Genomic DNA, 19021 nt, shown 5'->3' with positions numbered 1-19021 from the left:
TATACCCCTAATACCTATTTTCTAAAACCCTACACACATATGCTCCAGCTCAAACCCCCCCCTCCCGGACCCCCTCTTGGATAGTACCTCCATTATCCCTCACTCCTAACCAGACACCACCATTATAGGCTAGCTTTTATTCTCTCCACCACTTCTAACCACATTGACATTTTGGATTCATTGAGCCCCAGAATTCTTGCTGTAGATATTTCTTGATATATCACATCGAGATATGTAAGAAACCACACTTTCCGGCACATTTTTTCCGGTTGAAACCAACGTGATGCGATCAGTTTTTTAGCTACTGTGATACCCGATAAAACCAATCTTTTTAGTTGTGGATTCACTGCAAACTCAAAAACATCATTCAATAGCAATACCGCGGGGTGTACAGGTATATTCCAAAATACGAGTATTGATAATTGTTGGGACACATCTTTCCAGAATGCCTTAACTGGTGGGCAGTCCCAATACATGTGCATAAATGTTCCTTCGTCCCCATTTGTACATTGGGAGCATTTGGAGTCTTGTATAAGCCCCATTTTGCACAGCCTTATAGGAGTCAAGTATGTCCTGTGAATATAGTTCAGATTGATTTGTTGATGATCCGGGTTCCTTGATGTAAGTCGGACATTTGCCCAGGCTCCTTGCCAATCAAAGTCATTTTCCAGGTCTGGTATATCCCTCCTCCAGACATTGTCTAGTTGAAGGGTTTCATACGAGGACGTTAGTAATTGATAATAAAAACCTGATACAAAACCTCCCAATGTATCTCTTTCATAGAAAAATTTGTGGTATCTGTGGTGTTCAATTGGTATGTGTAATGGAACACCGTGAGATCTCATACAAAGTCGTAACTGTATGTAAAAAAGCCATGTGGACTCGGTGAGGTTAAACTTTATGCATATTTCGACATAACTACAGAGGCCCTTGTTATTAAAAATATCCCCTAATGAGTGTATGCCTCTTTCTTCCCATATAGGGAATCTTATAGGTCGTTTTCCCATTAAGAGAGCATTGTTATTGAATATGGGAGTGTGATTATGCCATACTTGAGGGTTAGGAAATTTCCTTTGTGTTTCCCGCCATGTCCTGATTGCATGGGTTATTATTGGGCCAAATTCTCGCTCACAATGTTTGATTGAAAGTTTAGTGTATGCTATGTCTTTCAATCTCTGTGGGGCTACTATGTTTTCTTCTAATTTTCTCCAAGATACCAAAGCCTCGGGGTCAAACCATATCTTCTTCAATGGTCTTAATGTGAAGGCATTAAAATATTGTAAAAAATCTGGGACTGCCATGCCACCGTCTGCTTTATTTCTCTGTGCGGTGGATCTTTTTATGCGAGGTGGTTTGTTATTCCAAATAAATTTGTATGTGGAGGTTTGTAATCTTTTCCAGTAGCCCTCTGGAGGAGGTAACGGAAGCATTGAGCTGAAGAAATTGATTCTTGGTAATACATCCATCTTAACTATTGATACCCTTGCCTGTACTGAGTTTTTAAGTTTTGCCCACCTGTCCAGGTCGTCCTTGATTTTGTTCTGTATTTTTGTGTAATTGTGCTTCACCGTTTGTCTTATGGTGGGAAATATTTCCACACCCAAGCATCTGAAATGTTTGACCATGGGTATCGCACCTGGGAGGGTTGTCTCTTTTTTTGCACTGGTGTTAAGAGGAAGAAAAGCCGACTTTGGCCAATTTATTTTAAATCCCGATAAATCACCAAAGTTCTCTATCAACTTGAGTATAAGCGGCAATGTGTTGTTGGGGTTTTGCATGAACAATATTACGTCGTCCGCATATAAACACATTTTATGATGTGTGCCCTTGATTACTATTGGTTCTATGTGTTGGGATTGTCTTATAAATTGTGCTAAAGGTTCTAATGATAGATCGAATAGTCCGGGACTAAGAGGGCAACCTTGTCTGGCTGAGCGTGATACCGGAAAGATATCGGAGATGAATGTGCCTGTTGTAATCCTGGCCGATGGGTCCTTGTATAGTACTTTAATCATATCAATGAAACCTTTTCCTAACCCCATCCTTTCCAATACTGCCCATAGAAACGACCATTCCAACCTGTCAAATGCTTTCATAGCATCCAGGGATAGTATCGCCTTAGGTGTGATGTCCTCTTTGTCTGTATCTAGTACGTGCAGTATTCGCCTTATGTTATCATTGATCAGGCGACCTTTTATGAAGCCTGTTTGGTCCGGATGAACTAAAGACGTCATATGCTTTTGCAATCTGATGGCTAATATCTTAGAGTACAGTTTGACATCGGTTCCGAGGAGGCTTAAAGGACGGTAACTACCGCACTCAGTGGGGTCTTTGTCTTTTTTGTGAAGAACTGAAATGAGTGCGGTATTTTGGTGTTCAATGAAGCTTCCCTCTTTGACTGAGTATAAGATCATATTTAGTAATAAGGGTCCAAATATGTCCCAGCAAGAAATGTACATTTCTGATGGGATACCGTCAATTCCCGGAGCTTTGCCGTTTTTCATTCCGGATATGGCCTTCTTGAGTTCTTCTAATGTGATCGGTACTTCTAACTGTTTAGCGTCTTCATCCGTAAGTTTAGGGAGAGTAATTTGATTAAGATATGTGTCTAATTTGTCTTGATCAAAGGTCGTTTCTGAGTTATATAAATCGGAGTAGAATTCTTTGAATGTATCGTTTATTATTTTGGGTTCTGTTACTAGAGCTTGTTGTTTCCTAATGGCAGTTATATCTGCAAATTTTGCATTAATTCTTAGTCGCATGGCTAATAGGTGACTAGGTTTAGAACCTTGGAAGTACTGCTGTTGTCTAGTGCTGCGTATTTGCAATTCCGATTTTTGTCTGTACATTGCTTTGATCTCTGTCTTTAGAATGTTAACTTGGTTATCTAGTCTAGTAGAGTTGTTGTATTTTAAAGAATTAAAAAGCGTTGAGTAAAGCGTTTCCATTTCAGACAGTTTTGTGTTTTGATTTTTGCGCAATATGGAGGTAAATCTATCCGAGAAATCCTTGATCATATTCTTTACCGACATCCATAATATTCTGGGATCTTGCACCGAGTTAGCATTATCTTGTAGGAATACTGTGAGAGCTTCTTTAATTTGTGTAATGAATTCCTTGTTGTTAAGCAGCATCGAATTAAAACGCCATCTTGGGGCCCGGGTAGATAGTGTACCAAATGTTGCTTTCAGGATTAAGTAGCAGTGATCTGATAGCGCATTGGGTGTCATTTCCACTTCATATTTATCAAATATTCTCGGGGATGCAAAGACGTAATCAATTCTGGATAGTGTGTTGTGTCTCGCCGAACGACAGGAGTACTTGCGGGTCATGGGGTTAAGTGAACGCCATAAATCAGTTACTCCTGTTGATTTCGACCAATCTTTTAATGCTTTAGATGAATTCTTTTGTTCGCTGGAGAAGGAAAGGTAAGTTTTGTCCATCCTTGGGTTCCAAATGGCATTAAAATCCGCACCTATTATATATGAGTACTCGGGATGGTTTAACATTTCTCCTGTTAGTGAAGTGAAGAAACCCACTTCGTACAAATTCGGGGCATATACCGCTGCCAATGCAATTTTCCTGTTATTGTGTATAATCCTAGCTATAGTTATGCGCCCCTCAGCATCCGACCATACCCCTTTCAATTCGATATTTAATTTGCGTCTGACGACTATGGCTACCCCTCTAGTTCTCGTAGCAAAAGAAGAGTGACTAATATTATGGTATATGTTATCCGCTAACGTATTTATGTCTCCCTCTAAAATGTGCGTTTCGCTTAATAGAGCCACGTCCACATGTTCTTTTTTCATCAGTGTAAGCACGCTTTTGCGCTTGTGTTGTTTGTTTATCCCACCGGTGTTCCATACCATTATATTCAAACTAGCCATAGTCTATGCATGTTTTCGTGTAGTTTTTGGTAATGTTTCTGGAGTATGAAGCTACAATAGATGCACATCCAATTAATGAGGTCCCGTTGAGAGCTGAGCTTAAAAACATATATATATACAAATAAAAATCCCCTATTTTCCCCTCACCCAGAAAGTCGAACATGCCTATGTTCCAAGAACACATCCTCCGCGATTGACTTTCTCCCATGGTCCACCGGATTGCCCAAACTGAGCATTGTAATCCTAATTTTCCTATGCTCATTGCCATAGGATCTAACATTTCCATTCTATTGCAATAGAATGTCGCTTTTGGTCTTGCACCTTCCCTTACTGTAATGAAGTATTGTGATAAATAACCTAAAGATAAAAATAAAAAATAAAATAAAAAAAAGAGAATAAACCTTTATCGACATATTCCTTTGAACCCTCCACCAACGTGTGGGGGGGAAAAAAAGGAAAAGATTGTAGAGCAATATTGACACCTTAATGTGAAGAACATTGGAAAAGAATAATGTAAGTTAAAATATATTTAAAAAATATAGAGTAATATTGACACCTTAATGTGAAGAACATTGGAAAAGAACAATGTAAGTTAAAATATATTTAAAAAATATAGAGTAATGAGAAGAAAAAATTAAATAAAATAAAAATCAATGGAAAGATATAGATAAGGAATAAGAGATAAATAATTATCAACGTGGAGAAGCCACTAGAACCGATTTAACTGATTAGATAAGATAGAAAAGCAGCGCCTTTTAGCGCTTCAATGTGCCTTTAATGGAGTGATTACTTAAATTGTTAGAATAACCTTGCTGTGCTCATACGTTTATGTGTGGTTAATTTTAAAGTATTATTAAGGACTGATTGCACTTCATTTAATTTATTATCTGCTATGTGTATGCACACCGAATGTTATTGTTAGAGTTGTATGCTTCGTTGTCATGGTGCCTTATATTCTAGAAGGTTGTAGAATATACTAGTGCCTAGACTATTTTACATTCCAGAATGATCTAAGAGACCCAGGGCATTTGAGCGATAAACCCAGAATATTCCAGATAGATCTTTTTGCATTGATATTTATTTGTCCCCTCAGAGACCAGAGACTGAAATTATAATGTATTATGAATCGTATTATACACAGTACACTTTGTTATAGACGACTTGCATATCGTTTGCTACTTTGATGAACACAACAATGTCATTCCAACACTGGTGGAATGACCTCATTGATGAACACAATAAAGTCATTCCAACACTGGTATATATTTAGAGAGAGGCTTAACTGATTCCGGCATTTTCGTCATGCTTTGGGTTATTTGCTACATTTTGATTCAGGAAATCCTCAGCTTCAAAAGGTGTATATGGACCTGACCTGCGGCCGTTATTGCCCAAGAATGATAACAGCGCCGGATATGCTAGCCTTGGCTTGTAGCCGGCTTTGTACAGCTTTTGCATCACATCTTTGTATGGTTGACGTCGGATGATGGCCTCTCTGCTCAAATCTTCGTAGATAAATATTGGTTTATCACCATACTTCAGCTTCCCACGTTGGTTGCGAGCATATTTGATGATGTCATCCCTTGTTGTAGTTTTCCGCAGAGTGACAATGATGACTCTCGGCCCGTTGATACTTTGCCCCTGGGAACCGATTCTGTAAACTTGTTCCACTTCTGGCACTTTGTTTGGATCGGTGTTTTCCAAAATCGTTGATAACTCTTTTGGAAAGTTGATGTCTTCGCAGTTCACTGCTTCATCAAGCCCCACAATGCGGATGTTATTCCGCCTGTGGTAACGATGGGTTTCTAGTTGCCTCTCCATCGCTTCGTTTTTAAGCAATTTTATTTCCCTCCGATATTCCTCTTTAGCTCTTTCCATCTCTTCTCCCATCTCTGTCAAGCCACCTTCGTTCGCTTTGACTGCTTTTGTGTTTTCTGTCACCGAAATCTCCACTGTCGTGATTCGCACGGACTGCAAAGCGACCGCTCTCATAACCTCTTCGAATTTAGTATCGATGTGTTCAACGTGTGCTTTGGAAGCGACCATCTGTTCTTCTACGTGTGCTTTGAAAGCGACCATCTGTTCTTTTATCAGGATAGTCAGAGAGTTGAAGTCGGGCTGTGCAACTGAACTGCTTGTGTCAGTTGATGTTATTGGAGCAGTGAGGGATCCGATGGATGTTTTTGCTATTATCTTCTCAAAATCGCCTGCTTTTTCCTTCACGGTACTTTTTTCTGATGTTCCTGTTATGTTGTCATCTATTGTCTCCATCTCGGGGCCAGTTGTCCTTGGTCCCTGTGTATTCTCCTCTATATTCCCCGCGTCGGGGCTTGTCCCCAACGGATCTGCCACAGCGTCGCCTGTCATTTTCCTTGAGCGTGTTTCAATCGGCGCCGTTAGAATTGCTGTGTCTTGTTTCCTTCCACCCTTTCTCTTATCCTTATCCATGTTGTCTTTTTGATATAGTTAGTAGAGGGTCTTATCAATACATACGATGTGGTCTAATCTCTTTTGGTATTGTCCAAATAAGGTTTTTAAACGAAATTAACGATAACGGGAGCGGAGCTGTAACCAATTGCGTGCGCTACATATTGCAGCTAAACCGGAAGTTCAGAGAGGAACTTTTTGTACTTTGTAACCTGATTTTGCATTTCTTTGTACTCTTGTATTTTTTAATTAAAACCTTTTGGAAACTACTTTGTGTTAATCCTTCTGACCATCCTGGTAAGCTTTAAAATATGTTGCACTTGTAACCTTACCCATTTTTGCATGATAAAGGAGAATCGGCAGGAACACTGCCCCGTCCACACATTATTTATGATGTAAAAACTCTAGTGGTAATGATCACATATGTCTTTCTTCTCACTACAGAAACCTAAAAAAAGAAGTAGATAATATGGGCTTATTAAAATTATATAGAATTTTGACTCTGGATAGTAAGCGTTGCATTGTGACTTCGTAGAGTAACTCTCTCCAAGTTGCCGTGTGACGGATTAGGGAATGGATATCATCTGATTAACGACAGGGTCATACTGGTCAGATAAATCCTTCCCGGTGATCAAATAAAATAAGAGATTTCGCAACTTCTATCACTTGACCTGGTCAATGACGGAGGGGGTCGGAACGATGCATTCGCTATCTCTGTCGGTCAGGTGTAACAACAACATTTTGTAGACGCATTGGATTCTGAATGTCAACCACATCGCAGGGCCCTGCTTGATGTCAAGATGAGCAGACCAATGAGTTATGGAGTTATCAATCTGACCTGAGACCTAGCGTGGCATATATCAATAGCACCTTTCATACAATAATTGCGGCTCAAAGTGCTTCACTGCAGTAAAATAGACATGAAATGAGCATAGAATAGACAGAATAAAAGCAATGCAGAGAATAAGAAAAAGGGTCAAAGCAACGCAGGTAATAACAATATAAATATTGACTCCGTTTAAAAGTCTTTCCAAGTTAGATGGTCGAAAAAAAACACCTTAGTTTGAAGTTTCATAATTTTAGATTTTAGATTTTTTATTGATTATCCTGTCATTAATTAATCAACTGTATGACATGCACACACACATACACACACCCAACTACCCACACACACACACACACACACACACACGTACACCCCCCACACACACACACACACACCCACCCACCCACCCACCCATGCACGCACCTGCATACTTTATGACACACAAACGCACCGAAACACACAAGCTTCAATTGTTCTCTCCGTACCTCGTCGTTGAATGTAACCAGTGCTACTCGTCTGTGAGGTGAATTCTGGAGCAGGGACGACAGTGCCCTCTGTAGGGCATCCTGGATACCCTGGGAAAAACCACAGCAACAGCAGTTACAACCATATATATCTATGGTTACAACTAGAACAGAGGTAACCAACATGGTGCCTGCAAGGCATGTTCTAAATAAAAAATTATTTAGTTGCTTTTCTTTGTGAACATTAAATATATTTGGAACCATTTGTGATAAAGATATCCCTTTAAATTGTAACTGAAATCTCTCCGTCAAAATTTTAAGTGGCAGTGTGTGGAAGTAAGGCGTAGAATCTTGAAATATCCAGATTGGTTGTTTAGTATTGTTTCTCAATAGTCCAGTGCGCTCTGCAGATTGGGCCATCAGACAGACACATGATGGTTGCGCACAATGTAGGATAGAGAGAGGCGTGTGTCCCTGGTTTTATAATAAAATGTCAAAAAGACAAAGAGTTATAATGTTCAACAAGCATTGGAACTTGTTTTGGATGTTGAGGATGATCCAGAAAATATAAATGAAAAGGACTCTGAGCCTGAATGCTGGGGCAGTGGTGATGACAATCATAGTGAAGAATTTGATGCATTTGAAGCTCTGGTTTGAAGTGGTCTGACAACTATATAATTTAGTGTGCAGCTTGAATGAAACACAGCTGTTGATGATTCATGTGTGTAACTATGCTATTTGAGATGCAGAGAGGGACATTGATAGGAGCCCACAACAGAAAAGGAGGAGAGCTACGTATGGAGGGGCCTTTGTGTGTTTGTGTGTGTGTGTGTGTGTGTGTGTGTGTGTGTGTGTGTGTGTGTGTGTGTGTGTGTGTGTGTGTGTGTGTGTGTGTGTGTGTGTGTGTGTGTGTGTGTGTGTGTGTGTGTGTGTGTGTGTGTGTGTGTGTGTGTGTGTGTGGGGGGGGGGGTACGTTCCCCTGAATCATAAAAGGTATAACACTTGATACTGACTCAAAGAACAAGCTCAGAATTGGCAAAAATATAACACTATGTCCAAGCGAAACTTTGTCTATGTCGGCTTAGAGGGTTAAAAGGTTAAAACTTTGTTATTCAGGGCGGTTAGGTGGTCGAGCGGAGATTGCGTTCGTCACCAGCCCCGGAGCTGTGAGCTTGGTTCGCCTGTTCAAATCCAGCTCACAGCTCCGGGGTTGTCACCAGCTTGGCTGGCCGTCTGCACTGATACAATTGGCTGTATCAGAGGGTGGGAGAAGCTGGCGGGGTGGGTCCGGGTCGTTGTAAACAGCGACTCCTACAGTTCGGTCGGGGCGCCTGCTAAGCGCGGATTGGACGTGAGGGGGATAGTGTGGTCCTCCCACACGCTACGCCCTCTCAATGAGAATCCGCGCTGCCAGGTGAAAAAAAGCGGTGATTGGCTGGACGTGTGTCGGAGGAAGCACGTGGTAGCCTCCACTCTCCCAAATGATCTGACTGTGGGGGGTAAAGCTCAGCGACCAGGAAGGGACTGGGAATTGGCATACGACTAACATTGGGATGGGAGAAAATCGGAGGAAAATGGAGGGGGAAAAAGACCAATAAAAAAAAAAAAAAAAAACTTTGTTATTCAGGAAGTTGGTCTCAAACAAGTAGGCCTTCGTAGCTCAGTACCCTTCAAGTAGCTCTCAGTTTCGAAGCGGTTGGTGACCCCTGAACTAGAAAGATGCAGTCAGTAGAGTACAGACCTCCGTCAAGGCCTGACAATCTCCCCACTTTACCATGACATGAATTGCCAATATTGCCACATGGCACTAGAGGAAAAGAAATAGGGTCACTCAAATCAAGAGGTTTCTCCCTCTAGGAGCCATATGCATATTCACAGCAATATTTTGTAACTGTATGACTAATAGGTCGGAAGACTCATTTGAAAATGTAAGGTTTGGCCTGGTGGTGGCGCTAGAGTAGAATTCCTCCTCTTAGGGTCATGAATGTGGACAGTATATTGTATGGCAATCCCTCTTCTACAATCTGCAAACCGTTTGAGATATCTTGCGTTCAGTTGGGCCTGATGGTGGCGCTAGAGCAGGGGTCTCAAACTCAATTTACCTGGGGGCCGCTGGAGGTAGAGTCTGGGTGAGGCTGGGCCGCATCAAATATTCCACAAAAAAAGGGTTTCAAGTATTCAAAAAAAAAGTACAACTGATCCAATCTTCTCAATCTTTAGCAATAACATTTCAGAACATGAACAGTTCTTCAGAACATGAACGGTTCTTCAGGCTTCTCAGTGGTGTCAGTGGACTCATCCACAGCTATGGAAATGCACTGTGCATTTTTTTTATTCTATCACAAAGCTGTTTATAAAAAAAATAGGTAAAAACCATATTATGCGTTTATCAATAAATAAATGCCCCACATTTTTTTATAGATTGGGGGCCCACAAATTGATTCTTTCATGGGGCCCAGAATCTCCAGCTACGCCCCTGGCTGGGACTCAGGCTGAACGCATATTTTCCCGTCCATTCACCTTTGAATTGCAGTCGACTTTTCTTTTACTGACCATCTTTGAAAATGCCATATTTTTCTGTTGGCTGCCTGCTGGCGAAAATAGGCTAATAGCTACATTTATCTCACAGAGATAAAACTGGGAGCGAGTTTACTGTAGATGCGCTTTCAACTGACTCGGACTGAAAGAGAGAGACGACATGCAGTCCGTGAAGACCGCCCTACTCCCCTACTCTGCCTCTGATTCGCAGACTGTGGGTGAGGGGGAAAAACGCTGACGGGACGCGTATGTGATTGGACCAGACTCGTACACAGGCAGACAGTGGCAGTGCTGCGGGACATGCAGAGCACTGCTCGCAGTCAGAGGAGATAGCGAGGATGCATTTGCTTCCACTTTACTTGATATCATATCACTCCGGAGCCTGCGCTATGGTAGGCTACAAGTGACAAAATAAATAAAACTTCCTACTCTCGCGCAACGACTCGGCAAACAGTAGTGCGCAGGCCGCATTAACACTACACTTTGATGTCCAGTAGGGGGCCGCAAAATATCATCCCGCGGGCCGCAATTGGCCCGCGGGCCGCGAGTTTGAGACCCCTGCGCTAGAGGAAAGGTCATGGGGTCACCAACATCAATAGGTGGCTTCCTATAGGGGTCATGAATGTGCACAAATTTACCTTGTGCACAAACCCTTCCCTCTTCGTGGTAATTTGGCCATGATATGGTGAGGACAGATCCTCACACTCTGAATATGATTAATATTCAAGCAAACAAACATCTCACCTGTAGTCTGGATATGTATGTTGGTGATCTCATACTGTTTTCAGGGGAACCTGGGAGGGGGGAGGAGCAACATGACATCAAATTAGAGGGTCACATCTCTCTCTCTCTCTCTCTCTCTCTCTCCCTCTCTCTCTCTCTCTCTCTCTCTCTCTCTCTCTCTCTCTCTCTCTCTCTCCTCTCTCTCTCCTCCTCTCTCTCTCTCTCTCTCTCTCTCTCTCTCTTCTCTCTCTCTCTCTCTCTCTCTCTCTCTCTCTCTCTCTCTCTCTCTCTCTCTCTCTCTCTCTCTCCTCTCTCTCTCTCTCTCTCTCTCTCTCTCTCTCTCTCTCTCTCTCTCTCTCTCTCTCTCTCTCTCTCTCTCTCTCTCTCACCTCTGTGGTGATGCCCATGCTTCCAGAGGTGTCCACACAGAACACCACCATGGTGTCTTCCGGGTTCTGGGAATCATCATCAGCCAGGCTGGGCAGGTAGAGGAGGTCACAACCCGTGGGACCCCCCACACCCCCACACCCCCAAGGGAGTCTGCCCTGTGTACGAGAGAGTTCTCCCTGCCACAGAACTCACACACCCACATCTGGAGGGAGAGAGAGAGAGAGAGAGAGAGAGAGAAGAGAGAGAGAGAGAGAGAGAGAGAGAGAGAGAGAGAGAGAGAGAGAGAGAGAGAGAGAGAAGAGAGAGAGAGAGAGAGAGAGAGAAGGTAATTATTGATTATTATTACATGGCGTTTTAAAATTCGCCAAAATGCTTGATTGTGATTGGTCAATAGCGCTCCGTTGCCCCTAGCAGCGGTCAATTATTTCTCGAATTCACCGCTGCTAGGGGCAACGCGCAATAATGACCGCTGTTAGGGGCAACGGAGCGCTATTGACCAATCACAATCAAGAGAGAGATAGCTTTTTTGAACTATTGCGAAAATAATAACATGATGATGAAATTACACGTTTGGAAATATACAAAATATGTCAACAAAAACTGCCCAATCAGCTTCACTAAATGTGAGACTTTTCAGATAATTTCCTGCTTTTGGTCTGGTTTTCTTTCACACTTCTAATGAACCACCTCAAACAGACCACCTCAAAACAGACACCTCAAACAGACCACCTCAAACAGAACCACCTCAAACAGACCACCTCAAACAGACCACCTCAAACAGACCACCTCAAACAGATCACCTCAAACAGGACCACCTCAAACAGACCACCTCAAACAGACCACCTCAACAGACCACCTCAAACAGACCACCTCAAACAGGACCACCTCAAACAGATCACCTCAAACAGACCACCTCAAACAGATCACCTCAAAAAGACCACCTCAAACAGACCACCTCAAACAGGACCACCTCAAACAGATCACCTCAAAAAGACCACCTCAAACAGACCACCTCAAACAGGACCACCTCAAAAAGACCACCTCAAACAGACCACCTCAAACAGACCACCTCAAACAGACCACCTCAAAAAGACCACCTCAAACAGACCACCTCAAACAGGACCACCTCAAACAGATCACCTCAAAAAGACCACCTCAAACAGACCACCTCAAACAGACCACCTCAAACAGGACCACCTCAAACAGACCACCTCAAACAGACCACCTCAAACAGACCACCTCAAACAGGACCACCTCAAACAGATCACCTCAAACAGACCACCTCAAACAGACCACCTCAAACAGACCACCTCAAACAGGACCACCTCAAACAGACCACCTCAAACAGGACCACCTCAACAGACCACCTCAAACAGGACCACCTCAAACAGATCACCTCAAACAGACCACCTCAAACAGGACCACCTCAAACAGACCACCTCAAACAGACCACCTCAAACAGGACCACCTCAAATAGACCACCTCAAACAGATCACCTCAAACAGACCACCTCAAACAGATCACCTCAAACAGACCACCTCAAACAGACCACATCAAACAGACCACCTCAAACAGACCACCTCAAACAGGACCACCTCAAAAAGACCACCTCAAACAGACCACCTCAAACAGACCACCTCAAACAGACCACCTCAAACAGGACCACCTCAAACAGACCACCTCAAACAGACCACCTCAAACAGACCACCTCAAACAGACCACCTCAAACAGACCACCTCAAACAGATCACCTCAAACAGACCACCTCAAACAGACCACCTCAAACAGACCACCTCAAACAGACCACCTCAAACAGGACCACCTCAAAAAGACCACCTCAAACAGACCACCTCAAACAGACCACCTCAAACAGGACCACCTCAAACAGACCACCTCAAACAGACCACCTCAAACAGACCACCTCAAACAGGACCACCTCAAACAGACCACCTCAAACAGACCACCTAAACAGGACCACGGTGAGACCACCTCAAACAGACCACCTCAAACAATTACTTCAATCGCTTCCGTGACAATCATTCATATTCCACTAGAAGGAGCAGTACAGATTTTATACTTCCAAAATTCAACTCATGAATGGGCACAAATACTTTTTTATATTCTGCGGCATTGGAGTGGAACAAGCTTCCAGTGGCCCTGAAAAACATTGAAGAGGGGGGAAGCTTTAGACGTGCCACAAAGAAATGGCTAGCCAGATAATTATAGAGTAGCCACATCTAGGAAGGAGAGGGTAGGGCGTATCTGTCTATAGTCTCTTGATAGTATAATGTAGAAGTGAAATACAGGTTTATGTTTTATGGGGTTGCTATATGTTTTATTATGATGCTCTATGTTTTTATTATGATGATCTATGTTTTATTATGATGCTCTATGTTTTATTATGATGCTCTATGTTTTATTATGATGCTCTGTTTTATTATGATGATCTATGTTTTATTATGTCTGTCCATGTCCAAAATCAGGGACCATGATGGAAATAAGTGCTTGCACTTTCTCACATCCCTTGTGTAACTGAGGGGTACAATTCCCTGACTGTATTGATAAGTATGGTATCATTAAACCACTACCGCTTGATGTACTTTAACTTCTGGCCATACAGTACACGATATCTAAGTATGATGAACACTTTCCCACATATGAAATCAGGTCCACACAAATATAACAGTCGAAGGTTTAATATAGCAAAAGGTATATACAACATTCACTTAATTACATTTATGATTTGAATGCACTTGTAAGGCAAATGAGTATTCGTAGGCAAATCAACACTGAATGTCCAATCTCTGGTTACGCAGGAAGCAAGTATACAACCTGGTTCTTTAGGGAACTATAGCGATGGTACTTAAGGATTATAGCGGGATACTAAAGGGGTCCTGCTGGTTGTAAGTCAGTAGGGGGGGGGGGGGTTTGGAGAGCCGTCAGCTGCATCCCATCTGGCCAACGATTCCTGGGGAGAATTCAGGTACAGAACACAGTGCCCGCAGGATCTTGATCCACAGATGAATACACTTGGGCCCTCTTGTAGACGGTAGCTGTAGGCTGTAGGTCCACAACGAAGGAGAAGCGAGGCGGCCTCGGTCTGGGTTGAGCGCCGTCTCACCTGGGCTCCTCTCGGGGGTAATTCCAACACTCACCGGCGTTGGCTGTTATCCGCTCCACAAATCAAAGCACCCAAAGCAAATAGATATTCCATGCCGTATAGGCTCAGCAGTCGTCCGGGTAGGTAATCCAATGTGCAGGTCCACTCGTCCTCGCCCAGAACTCCTCGGATGAAAGCACCACGCGTGGTCTGCCCAGCCTGGTTAAGACTCTAGATAACGCGAGGAAACGATGGGGGTGCTGCTCACTTTAGAACTCTAACCGAACGATGCACCATACATAATAGACTATTATTAACTTAATAGAAATACGTCCCACTCGACGGTACAGTGCCAAACTATGACAATTCAGCTATGAATTTACACGAGGTCTCAATGCCTATTCTGGGGCCAAATAGGCCATACTGCACCACACGTGGGTCGTGGGTGAGGCTTCACGTCTGTTACTAGGTTGGAGGGTAAAGGACTAATGGACTAAAAGAAAGTTCTACTTTACTTGCGCCATATTTATATGCACGGTGAACAAATAGTACCATTCGTATTTCGGTAGCCGTATTCCTACGCGGAACCGGGGCTAGTTGGGACATGTTCGTCGGCACTATTGAACTTGACTCAAGGGGCTTGTCTGCTGGCGCCAGGTTCTTGTCCAATGAGAGAATGAACTATTATGGGCTGTAGTAGACTAAAGGGATATTCAGTGTATATGTACAAAGAATATACAAGGGATATCAAACGATATACAAATACTATTAAATATATATCCATAAATAAATATATATATTCGGTTTAATCTGATCCTTCACAACACCTTGGATGCTGTCTTTTACTCCACAATAAAAATCAATCAATCAATCAACCAGGGTGAGACCACCTCAAACAGGACCAGGGTGAGACCACCTCAAACAGGACCAGGGTGAGACCACCTCAAACAGGACCAGGGTGAGACCACCTCAAACAGGACCAGGGTGAGACCACCTCAAACAGGACCAGGGTGAGACCACCTCAAACAGGACCAGGGTGTGAGAAACAACAGCTCTACTAACAGATGTATCCGTCAGTTCCACATGTTCATCCTCTCCAAACTGCTGTCTTCATCAGCCCTGTCTAACAAACAGACACTCCTCCTCTTCATCAGCCCTGTCTAACAAACAGACACTCCTCTTCATCATCAGCTCTGTCCAACAAACAGACACTCCTCCTCTTCATCAGCCCTGTCCAACAAACAGACACTCCTCCTCTTCATCAGCCCTGTCCAACAAACAGACACTCCTCCTCTTCATCAGCCCTGTCCAACAAACAGACACTCCTCCTCTTCATCAGCCCTGTCCAACAAACAGACACTCCTCCTCTTCATCAGCTCTGTCCAACAAACAGACACTCCTCCTCTTCATCAGCCCTGTCCAACAAACAGACACTCCTCTTCATCAGCCCTGTCCAACAAACATACACTCCTCCTCTTCATCAGCCCTGTCCAACAAACAGACACTCCTCCTCTTCATCAGCCCTGTCCAACAAACAGACACTCCTCCTCTTCATCAGCCCTGTCCAACAAACAAACACTCCTCCTCTTCATCAGCTCTGTCCAACAAACAGACACTCCTCTTCATCATCAGCCCTGTCCACCAAGAGAGAGAGAGAGAGAGAGAGAGAGAGAGAGAGAGAGAGCAAACAAACAAACAAATTAACGAAAGATAATGACTCACATTATTCTTTGTGGAACTCAGAGACGACAAAGCAGCACTACATTTCCCACAGTGCAATGGGCTTTGTGAAGTCTGGAGGCCTGAAGCTGGGAAGAGGAGGGACATATTAACAAGGTGTGTGTGTGTGTGTGTGTGTGTGTGTGTGTGTGTGTGTGTGTGTGTGTGTGTGTGTGTGTGTGTGTGTGTGTGTGTGTGTGTGTGTGTGTGTGTGTGTGTGTGTGTGTGTGTGTGTGTGTGTGTGTGTGTGTGGGTGTGTGTTTGTGTATCAGGGTGTGTGTTTGTGTATCAGGGTGTGTGTGTGTGTGTGTGTATCAGGGTGTGTGTGTGTATCAGGGTGTATGTGTGTGTGTGTGTGTGTATCAGGGTGTGTGTGTGTGTGTGTGTGTGTGTGTGTGTGTGTATCAGGGTGTATGTGTGTGTGTGTGGGTGTGTGTGTGTATTTGTCTGTGTGTGTGTGTGTGTGTGTGTGTGTGTGTGTGTGTGTGTGTGTGTGTGTGTGTGTGTGTGTGTGTGTATGTGTATCAGGGTGTGTGTGTGTATCAGGGTGTATGTGTGTGTGTATCAGGGTGTGTGTGTATCAGGGTGTGTGTGTGTGTGTGTGTATGTGTATCAGGGTGTGTGTGTGTATCAGGGTGTGTGTGTATCAGGGTGTGTGTGTGTGTGTGTATGTGTGTGTGTGTGTATGTGTGTGTGTGTGTGTGTGTATCAGGGTGTGTGTGTGTGTGTATGTGTGTGTGTGTGTGTGTGTGTGTGTGTGTGTGTGTGTGTGTGTGTCTGTGTGTGTGTGTGTGTGTGTGTGTGTGTGTGTGTGTGTGTGTGTGTGTGTGTGTGTGTGTGTGTGTGTGTGTGTGTGTGTGTGTGTGTGTGTGTGTGTGTGTGTGTGTGTCTCTTACTGTACCTGTCCTAATGTCCACTAGTTTTCCTACGCTGAGGGAGAGAACGTTCACATTGGCCTTCATCCTGCTCTCCCCTCCTACCTCTTCTCCTGCAGAGAGATGGAGAGGCCGAGCAGGAGGAGGGAGGATGGGGGGAGCAATGGATGGTGGGAGGGGGGAGAGGGAGGGATGATTGAGGGGGGGGAGATGGAGGTAAGAAAAGAATGGATACAATACTAATCATAGATTAGAATAAAAAAATAGGTAGCAAAAACTACCTTTTCAATGATCATATTCCATTTAAATTATTACATATATAATGACAATTTTACAATAATGATGCTATGACGTTGTCACATGATGCCAACAAATCAATACTTATTAACAAGCGGGGCTAAATATGACGACAAGAGACTGAATCAATTGATATCGCAGTCACTATTAAAGCCTAAGCTGTTCAACACAGATTTTATTTGATTTGATTTGAATCTTTATTTCGAACATGCAATGAATACAAACAAACAATAACAAAAAGCAAAACAACTCAATCTGCATGTTCGAAAAGGAGTAGGAAGAAGTATACACTTATTTAATCCTACCCCTTTTCCATTACTCAAATGAGTGTACTATTTTAAACATAAAAAAGAAAAGAAACAGAATATGAACACAGACAAACACTCCCATGAAGAATCCCTTTTCACTCTCTGATTTGTCCTCCTTTTTAGCCTAGTGACAATGCCCCCAAAATGTTGAGGTACCCCTACCGGAGGTAGAACAAAACACAAGCATGTTTTTCCTCATCTCTAAGGTCTCCCATATATGAAATGGATTCTTGTGTAAAGATATTTTACTGCAAAACTTGTTAAATTGATAGATATTGTTATACACCCCCAAAGGAAAAAAGAACCAAAATATAGCCTGGCCGTATGGGAGTTGAGACATATAAACTCATGTAGATTAATAATACAAGCTCCAAGAGCTTTCAAACTTGACATGCTAGCAGTCAGACAGTTGCTTAACATAATAGAAAAGCCTCGATGTGAATATCTTTATGCGTGTAGGAAATATATACCTATGTACACATACTTAAAATAAGCGGAAATGTAAAAATGAATATCTATGCAGAATGTTCTCATTTACTTTGTAGTAGCTCTGCCATGGATTGTCATAGAAACACAGATGATGGCTCCTCCTGTATGGCCAAAAGAAAATGGAGAATGGACGTCCTTGCACCAACCTGGATGAGCTGAGGTACACACTAGCATCTACCACAGATTCATCAGCTGCAAATCTACCCCCAACAGAAGATGCCTTCCAGCAACATGTGTTGAGAGCCTTGTACCAAACAGCAGTGTGGCGTCACAGCCATCTGGCCAAACCTCTTCTCTGGAACCCAGTTGGTAGAGGGTGGAGGCTCAGAGAAGATGGGACCATTGAATCTGTGATGTTCCACAAAGCACCGGCACCTAAGTAAGTTTGAGACATCACCCACCTGTACTGTAAAGATGGACACTGCAATGATGTCAGCAAATGGCAATGTCTTTCAGAGTTTTGCTCTTTCCCTGACTGCCCAAATATGATCCATTTAGTCACTGATGATAATGTGGATGAGTGATGGTGATGTGTTGCTAGAATCAAGAATCAAGAGGTTTATTTGTCACATACATACCAGGGCATACAGCGAAATGTGGGTGGTCATGCGCGCATCGATTGTGCAATAATACAATAATAAAATAGACATAGACAAAAAAACAGGTAAGCCATAAGATGTGCATGATAAAAATAGACATGCTAAATTCCTGAGAAGGCACTGGTTCCTATGTACACTACTATACAATATACAATTTTAACTCTGTCATTATGTATTACTTACTATATCTAAACTATACTATACAAGAACCACATCTGTTCTTTCCTTTTGTGTTTGTGTGTGTGTGTGTGTGTGTGTGTGTGTGTGTGTGTGTGTGTGTGTGTGTGTGTGTGTGTGTGTGTGTGTGTGTGTGTGTGTGTGTGTGTGTGTGTGTGTGTGTGTGTGTGTGTGTGTGTGTGTGTGTGTGTGTGTGTGTGTGT

The 19021-nt window shown here is 43.0% G+C and overlaps 1 protein-coding gene across 1 annotated transcript in view; it reads right to left on the bottom strand.

Annotated features, from left to right (window-relative positions):
- The window catches only part of LOC311243407 (uncharacterized protein), a gene marked incomplete at both ends in the record, with an annotated part of 77765 nt that overhangs the window by 53341 nt on the left and 5403 nt on the right, over window positions 1-19021 (bottom strand). The window contains 4 exon segments of the mRNA XM_084332633.1: window positions 7626-7715; window positions 10887-10936; window positions 11248-11410; window positions 17003-17061. Of these exon segments, the coding sequence (XP_084188759.1) occupies window positions 7626-7715; window positions 10887-10936; window positions 11248-11410; window positions 17003-17061 (362 nt within the window).

Source organism: Notolepis coatsorum (assembly GCF_963971535.1).
Source record: "Notolepis coatsorum genome assembly, chromosome: 1".
In the NCBI taxonomy this organism is placed as follows: domain Eukaryota; kingdom Metazoa; phylum Chordata; class Actinopteri; order Aulopiformes; family Paralepididae; genus Notolepis; species Notolepis coatsorum.
The sequence above is the reverse complement of the archived record's forward strand: the minus strand, read 5'-3'. Positions and strand labels throughout refer to the sequence as shown.